The sequence below is a fragment of the Oncorhynchus gorbuscha genome, linkage group LG10 (genome assembly GCF_021184085.1).
Source record: "Oncorhynchus gorbuscha isolate QuinsamMale2020 ecotype Even-year linkage group LG10, OgorEven_v1.0, whole genome shotgun sequence".
NCBI lineage: Eukaryota > Metazoa > Chordata > Actinopteri > Salmoniformes > Salmonidae > Oncorhynchus > Oncorhynchus gorbuscha.
The window spans coordinates 99969989-99981459 of NC_060182.1; the positions used below are offsets into that span (position 1 = coordinate 99969989).

Sequence of the window (11471 nt, forward strand, 5' to 3'; positions counted from 1 at the left end):
CTGCCCTCTCTATCCCTCTCTCCCCTGCCCCTCTCTATCCCTCTCCTGCCCTCTCTATCCCTCTCCTGCCCTCTCTATCCCTCTCCTGCCCTCTCTATCCCTCTCCTGCCCTCTCTATCCCTCTCCTGCCCTCTCCCCTCTCCTGCCCTCTCCCTCTCCTGCCCTGTCCCCTCTCCTCCCCTGTCCCCTCTCCTCCCCTGTCGCCTCTCCTCCCCTGTCGCCTCTCCTCCCTGTCGCCCTCCTCCCCTGTCGCCTCTCCTCCCCTGTCGCCCTCCCCTGTCGCCTCCCCCCTGTCCCCTCCCTCCCCTGTCCCCTCCCTCCCCTGTCCCCTCTCCTCCCCTGTCCCCTCTCCTCCCCTGTCCCCTCTCCTCCCCTGTCCCCTCTCCTCCCCTGTCCCCTCTCCTCCCCTGTCCCCTCTCCTCCCCTGTCCCCTCTCCACTACTCTTCTCACATGTGGTGAAATCCAAACTCTGTAGCACCATGCTCCAGCCCACTGATTTGTCAGTACCTGGTCTTGGTCTGTGGTGCTGATTGGTTGTTGCTAAGCAGTGAGGAGCGATGTACAGAACAACATGGCATCATGGTCCTAACGACCGTCTACCTCCCTCCCCCCCATTTCCCTCCCTCCTGCTGTCTACCTCCCTCCCCCCGTTTCCCTCCCTCCTGCTGTCTACCTCCTTCCCCCCGTTTCCCTCCCTCCTGCTGTCTACCTCCCCCTCCATCCATCGCCTACCCCACCTATCCCCCTACCCCACCTTTCCCCTCTACCCCACCCAATACTGCAGTGGTGCAGGATGGGTCCACAGCGACTAATATATTAATGAAATAATGTACTTGAACAGCAGAGTTTAATAACACAGTCATTGATCATGAATTATTCATCAGTCCAACCTGTTATAAGGATATTACTGGCACTAGTTCAACTGGAGTAGTCTGTTCCAGTAGAACTATCACACCCTAAAACAGACTAGTCCAGTAGAACTATCACACCCTAAAACAGACTAGTCCAGTAGAACTATCACACCCAAAAACAGACAGCTCTACTGGAACAGTCTGTTTTAGGGTGTGATAGTTCAACTGGAGTAGTCTGTTTTAGGGTGTGATAGTTCAACTGGAGTAGTCTGTTTTAGGGTGTGATAGTTCAACTGAGTAGTCTGTTTTAGGGTGTGATAGTTCAACTGGAGTAGTCTGTTTTAGGGTGTGATAGTTCAACTGGAGTAGTCTGTTTTAGGGTGTGATAGTTCAACTGGAGTAGTCTGTTTTAGGGTGTGATAGTTCAACTGGAGTAGTCTGTTTTAGGGTGTGATAGTTCAACTGGAGTAGTCTGTTTTAGGGTGTGATAGTTCAACTGGAGTAGTCTGTTTTAGGGTGTGATAGTTCAACTGGAGTAGTCTGTTTTAGGGTGTGTTTTAGAACCATGTCAAGGACTGCTACTTCATGTGTTACAGTATAAACTTGACAACTAAACTACTGAAAACAACTATTCAATGACTATAGATGACAATTTATTTACAACTTAAAACAATATTTTCTCCTCATCTGAGTATGCTACTATTTCTTAAGAGAAGCCTCATCGTAGAGGAGTTGGGAGAGAGAAGACAGCGAGCCTCCTCGCGGAGGAGTTGGGAGAGAGAAGACAGCGAGCCTCCTCGCGGAGGAGTTGGGAGAGAGAAGACAGCGAGCCTCCTCGCGGAGGAGTTGGGAGAGACCTTGATTTTGGTCAGAAGTTGTATTTATACACCAACAATCGTCCCGGTTACAGGACAATCTAGTGAGACAAAGAAAACAATGACATGAAATCTCCCCTCAACTCCTTACCCCCTCTGCTCCCAAACCTACTTCCCACTCTTCTCCTCCCCATCTTCTCTTAAACCAACTCTCCCTCTCCTCCTCTCCTCTCAAACCCCCTCTCCTCTCAAACCTCCCCTCTCCTCTCAAACCTCCCTCTCCTCCTCTCCTCTCAAACCTCCCCTCTCCTCCTCTCCTCAACCCCCTTCACTTGCCTACTGTTCTTCCTCAACTCAAGCACTATCCCCGTCCTTCGACGTAATTGGCCAACAAGTTTCCCCAACTCAGACCGGCTGATTGGCTGTTGCTAAGCAGTAAGCTGTAGGAGCCGGCCAGCTACTGGCAGTGGCTCAGAGTTCCTCGAAACAAACACCTCCTGACAGTCCTATGGAGCAGGGTCCTCCTACCACCACAGCTCTACAACAACACCTCCTGACAGTCCTATGGAGCAGGGTCCTCCTACCACCACAGCTCTACAACAACACCTCCTGACAGTCCTATGGAGCAGGGTCCTCCTACCACCACAGCTCTACAACAACACCTCCTGACAGTCCTATGGAGCAGGGTCCTCCTACCACCACAGCTCTACAACAACACCTCCTGACAGTCCTATGGAGCAGGGTCCTCCTACCACCACAGCTCTACAACAACACCTCCTGACAGTCCTACGGAGCAGGGTCCTCCTACCACCACAGCTCTACAACAACACCTCCTGACAGTCCTACGGAGCAGGGTCCTCCTACCACAACAGCTCTACAACAACACCTCCTGACAGTCCTATGGAGCAGGGTCCTCCTACCACCACAGCTCTACAACAACACCTCCTGACAGTCCTATGGAGCAGGGTCCTCCTACCACCACAGCTCTACAACAACACCTCCTGACAGTCCTATGGAGCAGGGTCCTCCTACCACCACAGCTCTACAACAACACCTCCTGACAGTCCTATGGAGCAGGGTCCTCCTACCACCACAGCTCTACAACAACACCTCCTGACAGTCCTATGGAGCAGGGTCCTCCTACCACCACAGCTCTACAACAACACCTCCTGACAGTCCTATGGAGCAGGGTCCTCCTACCACCACAGCTCTACAACAACACCTCCTGACAGTCCTATGGAGCAGGGTCCTCCTACCACCACAGCTCTACAACAACACCTCCTGACAGTCCTAACACCTCCTGAGCAGGTCCTCCTACCACCACAGCTCTACAACAACACCTCCTGACAGTCCTATGGAGCAGGGTCCTCCTACCACCACAGCTCTACAACAACACCTCCTGACAGTCCTATGGAGCAGGGTCCTCCTACCACCACAGCTCTACAACAACACCTCCTGACAGTCCTATGGAGCAGGGTCCTCCTACCACCACAGCTCTACAACAACACCTCCTGACAGTCCTATGGAGCAGGGTCCTCCTACCACCACAGCTCTACAACAACACCTCCTGACAGTCCTATGGAGCAGGGTCCTCCTACCACCACAGCTCTACAACAACACCTCCTGACAGTCCTATGGAGCAGGGTCCTCCTACCACCACAGCTCTACAACAACACCTCCTGACAGTCCTACGGAGCAGGGTCCTCCTACCACAACAGCTCTACAACAACACCTCCTGACAGTCCTACGGAGCAGGGTCCTCCTACCACCACAGCTCTACAACAACACCTCCTGACAGTCCTATGGAGCAGGGTCCTCCTACCACAACAGCTCTACAACAACACCTCCTGACAGTCCTATGGAGCAGGGTCCTCCTACCACCACAGCTCTACAACAACACCTCCTGACAGTCCTATGGAGCAGGGTCCTCCTACCACAACAGCTCTACAACAACACCTCCTGACAGTCCTATGGAGCAGGGTCCTCCTACCACAACAGCTCTACAACAACACCTCCTGACAGTCCTATGGAGCAGGGTCCTCCTACCACCACAGCTCTACAACACCTCCTGACAGTCCTATGGAGCAGGGTCCTCCTACCACAACAGCTCTACAACAACACCTCCTGACAGTCCTATGGAGCAGGGTCCTCCTACCACCACAGCTCTAAAACAGCTCAATGTTCAGATGTAAACAGCAAACTTTCAAAGTGGTTTGAACTTAACTATGGCAACACAGCCCAGTCTATGGCAACACAGCCCAGTCTATGGCAACACAGCCCAGTCTATGGCAACACAGCCCAGTCTATGGCAACACAGCCCAGTCTATGGCAACACAGCCCAGTCTATGGCAACACAGCCCAGTCTAGTCAACCCCCTCAACTATGGCAACACAGCCCAGTGAGGTGACTTTCTTCTCTCAGTCTTCTGAGAACTGTAAGCTGCCCAGAAACTGCAGATCATAGTGAGATCGCCATAGAGGGCTGACGCTATTTATAGATCTGATAGACAGAACAGTGAAGGTCCCAAATGGCACTATATAGGGAATAGGATCCTACTTAGGACAGCCTGTGAAAGAGACTTCAAGAGCAAAGAGATATCAGACAATACAAATATTAAAAAGGAGAATTAAAAACAACAAGCCTCCCAGCCAGACTGATTCTGTCAGGACGTTTCTACAAAAGTGCCTTTTGAACAGTGTTGCTACCAGACCGGTCTCTCCTGTCCACGCGGTGTGTTTGACCTACAGTTGCCAGGTAGACCTACTATCAAGTCAAACTGCTTACACAGCCAGTCCAGTATGATTATACAGCCGAGCCCACACCTTAGAATGTGGACTTGAGGTGTAATGAATCAGCTTTATGCAACATCCTTGTGCGTACATTTAGGCTTATCTAGATTCACTGGTTTCATGAACCCACAAATCTTTTTGGGAGAGAGCGATGGTCCTCTTAATTAGAATGTGGATTTGTGAGGCCTCCCAAGTGGCGCAGCGGTCTAAGGCCCTGCATCTCAGTGCTAGAGGCGTCACTACAGAACCCAGGTTCGATCCCAACTGTCACAACCGGCCGTGATCGGGAGTCCCATAAGACGGTGCACAATTGACCCAGCGTCGTCCGGGTTTAGGGGAGGGTTCGGCCCAGGTCGTCCAGGTTTAGGGGAGGGTTCGGCCCAGGTCGTCCAGGTTTAGGGGAGGGTTCGGCCCAGGTCGTCCAGGTTTAGGGGAGGGTTCGGCCCAGGTCGTCCAGGTTTAGGGGAGGGTTCGGCCCAGGTCGTCCAGGTTTAGGGGAGGGTTCGGCCTGGGCGTCCACTCAGCGTCAACAGTGGGTTCAGTCCACTCAGCATCTACAGTGGGTTCAGTCCACTCAGCATCTACAGTGGGTTCAGTCCACTCAGCATCTACAGTAGGTTCAGTCCACTCAGCATCTACAGTAGGTTCAGTCCACTCAGCATCTACAGTAGGTTCAGTCCACTCAGCATCTACAGTAGGTTCAGTCCACTCAGCATCTACAGTAGGTTCAGTCCACTCAGCATCTACAGTATGGTGTGTAGCTTGTTGTTTACTCAACAGAGAGACTATTTATATTTATTAAGAGGGAGATGGGTAAAGTGTTTCAAGGGATTTTAGATCCAGTTGTTTATGGAACACCAAGACTTGTTGGTTTTAAAAGTGATTATCCATTGTGGAGAAGAATGGTGCATCACAGAAAGCTGCCCCAGTGGAAACAGTTTACCCCACAAAGTGGTTCCTACTATTTGGAAACAGTAAAACTATTTAAACTATTTAGCCCTCTGGCATAAACAAGGACTGAAGCAATGATGTCACAGACATTATGTAGGCCTTGGTAGGCTACGGACAGACCTGACGGTGAGCAGGCGGACAGGCCTATCAACTGTGTTCTTTAGGGTGTGTAGCCTATCAACTGTGTTCTTTAGGGTGTGTAGCCTATCAACTGTGTTCTTTAGGGTGTGTAGCCTATCAACTGTGTTCTTTAGGGTGTGTAGCCTATCAACTGTGTTCTTTAGGTGTGTAGCCTATCAACTGTGTTCTTTAGGTGTGTAGCCTATCAACTGTGTTCTTTAGGGTGTGTAGCCTATCAACTGTGTTCTTTAGGTGTAGCCTGTGTTCTTTAGCCTATCAACTGTGTTCTTTAGGGTGTGTAGCCTATCAACTGTGTTCTTTAGGGTGTGTAGCCTATCAACTGTGTTCTTTAGGGTGTGTAGCCTATCAACTGTGTTCTTTAGGGTGTGTAGCCTATCAACTGTGTTCTTTAGGGTGTGTAGCCTATCAACTGTGTTCTTTAGGGTGTGTAGCCTATCAACTGTGTTCTTTAGGGTGTGTGTAGCCTATCAACTGTGTTCTTTAGGGTGTGTATAGCCTATCAACTGTGTTCTTTAGGGTGTATAGCCTATCAACTGTGTTCCTATCAACTGTGTTCTTTAGGGTGTGTAGCCTATCAACTGTGTTCTTTAGGGTGTGTAGCCTATCAACTGTGTTCTTTAGGTGTGTAGCCTATCAACTGTGTTCTTTAGGGTGTGTAGCCTATCAACTGTGTTCTTTAGGGTGTGTGTAGCCTATCAACTGTGTTCTTTAGGGTGTGTATAGCCTATCAACTGTGTTCTTTAGGGTGTATAGCCTATCAACTGTGTTCTTTAGGGTGTGTATAGCCTATCAACTGTGTTCTTTAGGGTGTGTATAGCCTATCAACTGTGTTCTTTAGGGTGTGTATAGCCTATCAACTGTGTTCTTTAGGGTGTGTAGCCTATCAACTGTGTTCTTTAGGGTGTGTAGCCTATCAACTGTGTTCTTTAGGGTGTGTAGCCTATCAACTGTGTTATTTAGGGTGTGTAGCCTATCAACTGTGTTATTTAGGGTGTGTAGCCTATCAACTGTGTTCTTAAGGGTGTATAGCCTATCAACTGTGTTCTTTAGGGTGTGTAGCCTATCAACTGTGTTCTTTAGGGTGTGTATAGCCTATCAACTGTGTTCTTTAGGGTGTGTATAGCCTATCAACTGTGTTCTTTAGGGTGTGTAGCCTATCAACTGTGTTCTTTAGGGTGTATAGCCTATCAACTGTGTTCTTTAGGGTGTGTAGCCTATCAACTGTGTTCTTTAGGGTGTGTAGCATATCAACTGTGTTCTTTAGGGTGTGTAGCCTATCAACTGTGTTCTTTAGGATGCACACAGATTTCTAGATGTTATCACAGGTGCAGTGAAATGCTTGTGTTTCCAACAGTGATAATAATACCTAGAAAACAATACAAAACAATGGGCACCTAATCCCCAAATTAAAATATGTCAGAGTCCAAATTAGACACTGAGTGCACAAAACATTAGGAACACCTTCCTAATATTGAAGTTAAACCCCCTTTTATCCTCAGAACAGCCTCAATTCGTCAGGACATGGACTCTACAGGGTGTCGAAAGCATCCCACAGGGATGCTGGCCCATGTTGACTCCAATGCTTCCCACAGTTTTGTCAAGTTGGCTGGATGTCCTTTGGGTGTGGACCATTCTTGATACACACAGGAAACAGTTGAGTGTGAAAAACCCAGCAGTGTTGCAGTTATTCACACACTCAAACCCGTGAGCCTGGCACCTACCACCATACCCCGTTCAAAGGCACTTAAATATTCTGTCTTGCCCGTTCACCCTCAATGGCACACAGACACAATCCATGTCTCATTTGTCTCAAGGCTTTAAAGTCCTTCTTTAACACGTCTCCTCCCCTTCATCTACACTGACTGAAGTGGATTTAACAAGTGACATCAATATTGGATCATATCTTTCACCTGGTCAGTCTATGTCATGGAAAGAGCAGGTGTTCCTAATGCATACACTCAGCGTGTGATATATCTACATCTACATATATCTATATACATCTACACATACATATATACATATATACATATACATATATATGCCAAGAGTGTTCTGATTGTCTCAAACAAATTACGAAGGAAAGAAATTCCACATATTAACTTTTAACAAGGCACACCTGTTAATTGAAATGCATTCCAGGTGACTACCTCATGAAGCTGGTTTAGAGAATACCAAGAGTGTGCAAAAGCTGTCATCAAGGCTACTCTGAAGAATCTCAAATAGAAAATATATTTAGATTTGTTTAACACTTTTTTTGGTTACTACATGATTCCATGTCATTTCATAGTTTTGAAGTCTTCACTATTATTCTACAATGTAGAAAACAGTCCAAATAAAGAACCGTGGAATGAGGAGGTAGGAGCAGGAGGGAGGAGGGAGGAGGAGGTAGGAGGAGGTAGGAGGAAGGAGGAGGTGGGAGGAGGAGGAGGGAGGAGGTAGGAGGAGGTGGGAGGAGGAGGGAGGGAGGAGGTAGGAGGTAGGAGGAGGAGGTAGGAGGGAGTAGGAGGAGGGAGGAGGTAGGAGGAGGTGGGAAGAGGTAGGAGGAGGTGGGAGGAGGGAGGAGGTAGGAGGAGGTAGGAGGTGGGAGGAGGTAGGAGGAGGTGGGAAGAGGTAGGAGGAGGAGGGAGGAGGTACCTTTTGATCAGTACTGTACTTCCCAAAAACATTAAATAAAAATGTACAATTATCTATGTATCGTTTTTGACCAAATCCTCCTGCCATGTCCACTACACAATATATATTGTTATTGACCTAGTGGACATGTACATTCATATTTAGATATTTTTTGGTAGTAAATACCGGACGTACGGGCAGTAAATAATGTATTGCCCAGCAAAACTCCATATTTAGTGAGTAATCTAACAAAGGTATTTTGACATAAAACTGTGACAGCTCTGCAGGGGTTATTTGATTTATTTCTCTAGGCAAGTCAGTTAAGAACAAATTCTTAATTCACAATGACAACCTACCGCGGCCAAACCCTCCCCTAATATGTACGAGGCTGGGCCAATTGTGCGCCGCCCTAATGGGACAATGTATTGTAGCTAACTGTGTATAGATGAGATCTCATGATATCCTCTCCTCTGCCCAGATACTGGTTCAAGCTATACATTAACCAAAGAACAGTCCATTCTGTAAAGTGACTGTTGCTTCCCACTGGGCAGATGTCAGTTCAATGTCTAGTTTGGATTTACATTTGGGTTGTGTTGTCAACTAACGTGCAACAAAACATTTCACTGTGTCATTGGATTAAGGTTCAAAGTTGGGTGAAAACTCCCGAGTGGCGCATCGGTCTAAGGCACTGCGTTGCAGTGCTTGAGGCATCATTACAGACCCGGGTTCGATCCCAGGCTGTGTCACATGATTGGGGGACCCAAGAGGCGGCGCACAATTGGCCCAGCGTCGTTACAGGTTAAGGGAGGGTTTGGCCGGTCAGGATTTCCTTGTCCCATCGCACCCTAGCGACACGCGGCGGCCGGGCACCGGCTAGCTGACTTCAGTCACCAGCCGGAAGGTGTCTCCTCCGACACATTGGTGCGGCTGGCTTCCGGGTTAAGCGAGCAGTGTGTCAAGAAGAAGTGCGACTTAGCAGGGTCGTGTTTCAGAGGAGGCATGGCTCTCGACCTTCGCCTCTCCCGTGTCCGTACGGGAGTTGCAGCGATGGGACAAGACTGTAACTACCAATTGGAAACCACAACATTGGGGAGAAAAAGGGGTAAACAATGTTTTGGTGTGAAAACAATACAAAATGCCCTTTTTGTAAATCCAATGAGTTTTCCACGTTGATTCAAAGTCCTCACATAGATTTGGAGGGGTTGAAATGACGTGGAAACAACGTTGATTCAACCAGTTCTTGCCCAGTGGTTTGTCCGGGTGGCAGCCAGATGCACTTTAATGCTGGAAGAGGTTTGGAGAATAAGGGAGCGTGTGACACTTTGGGTTTGATGACAGCTCGCGCTCTGTTGCTGCACTCAGCAGAATCAGCAGATGCAAAGCAACAAATCACTTCATTTTCAAATACTTTTGCCACATAAAGACCAAAGATTACTGAGAACGAGTTCGTAGCTATTACATCCAACAGAAAGAAAGAAAGAAAAACAAACTTTGGAGTAAAGAACTGTTTAGTTACAATTGTTTGCGCACCAATTGTCTCCCCCTCTCAAACTGGAAGCAGGCGACCATTGCAACAGAATAAAGACAATAACTGTCTGAGTTGATGAACCACCTCGTTGGGAAATCATTGTGGTCTCACCACAAACCGCTATAAGTTGTTAAGTACTAAACATGGTTCTCACCGTTTCGGTCTGATGTTTCCGTCACTTTCTCCGTACGACTCCTCTCCGTTCCCGGTCGCCCCGCTCTCATCGTCATGATCCTCCACGGTCACCTCTCCGATAACACCCGGAAGAGGACCGCCGATACTTTCCAAGCCCCGTTCCACCAACACCCCTTCGTTTCCATCTTCCCCGGCTCTGTGTGACCCCGGAGCGGCTGCGGTTTGAGGCTCTCTCCCGGAGGTAAAGCTTAGAGTTGGAGACGTCCCGGTCAAAGCCCTCAAAAACAACATGAGCACTAGGGATATGCTCACGTTCCCAAAGTGAAACTCCCTTTCCATTTGTAACAATGGCACATCAGTACATAGACTATTTACATGCCAAGCCCAGAGTAAAAGTAAAAAATTTAAAAAAGCCGAGTAGGTTTTATACAAGTAAATGTAGATGAGAGTTGTTCTTTCTTCGAAGTCATTTCCTTCGCTAGGTAAACAAACCACCGTTAAGGCACCATACTGTTATTCCCTTATACCTGACACAAGACTGGCCTTAGTAACGCTACTCCCTCCCCGTCTCCACACAGCAATAGGACAGACAAGTAGCAACTAAACGCAAAATGACCAGCGTAGAAAGCCGATTGCACACCTGCACCATCAATCTGCACAAGTCGTGTACTAAGCAGAACCCGATTGCACGAAACCTTTGTCGCTCAAAAAAAACATTTCCGTGGTCCGGACCGGCCCCCCCCCCAAACACTGAACCTGATTGGACAAGCGCCTATCCGTCAAAAAAATCAAGGTAGAGTCTACGCATGCGCCGTCACGGCCACCACAAGGGAAAGCACCGGGTGACGTCAGAAGGCTTCTGGTGGCGCGTCCTCTGGTTAAAACATCATTGGTTAAAATAGTAATCGCTGGACCAATATAAATGCTCGGTGAAATCAGGAGAAAGATATTGGTTGGTTTACACGACCGCGAAAGACAACGAGGTCCCCAAGTGGATATGTCCAGCTGTCAATCACCGTCGTTGCTACGGTGGCATTTAAATAGGCGGATTAGAAAGGCAGCGAGCAGTGAAACTGGGACGAGATGGAAAGATCAACGTGGCCGGACTGTAAAAACGCTACGTTCCTCTTCCGGTTTTATCACGAGTTACTGCAGCCACCGCAGTCTTCTGAACTCAACAAAATGATCAGAGAGGAAGAGGCGAAAATAAACCCACTATGTTAGGATATTTTTTGTATGGCAGGTTTCCATTGACCCATATGTATTCGACAAAAACCACGTGTAATGGAAACGGCAGATAGGAGACCTGTATGTGTATCCATTTGACAGGAGTCGATTTTTATTTCGTCAAACTTTGAGACAAATGACAAACGGTGTTTTTCTAATAAATTATGACTGCCGAAAATGTTTGAAAGTACAATATGAAGGTTATCACGTAATTAGAAACTCCACATTTAATTCTAAATGCCTACCGCAAAATACATTTTTACAACTATAGAAATCATCTTTATTTGATGGACAAGGATTGTCCTGACTTTCAAGAACGCCTGAATTGCTTCGCCTTCCTTTTCTAAGTTGGCAAGTTTCACCACCCAATTATATCAGATCTACTGGAGTGTAAATTACATCATGACAGGGACCGTGGCG

The 11471-nt window shown here is 48.0% G+C and overlaps 1 protein-coding gene across 1 annotated transcript in view; it reads right to left on the reverse strand.

Moving 5' to 3' along the window:
- The window catches only part of eif2ak3 (eukaryotic translation initiation factor 2-alpha kinase 3), a 77836-nt gene extending 67343 nt beyond the window's left edge, over nucleotides 1-10493 (reverse strand). Inside the window, exon 1 of the mRNA XM_046367623.1 lies at nucleotides 9844-10493. Within this exon, the coding sequence (XP_046223579.1) occupies nucleotides 9844-10163 (320 nt within the window). The 5' untranslated portion in view covers nucleotides 10164-10493. The remainder of the gene's footprint in view (nucleotides 1-9843) is intronic.
- Between the last annotated feature and the right edge of the window lie 978 nt (nucleotides 10494-11471).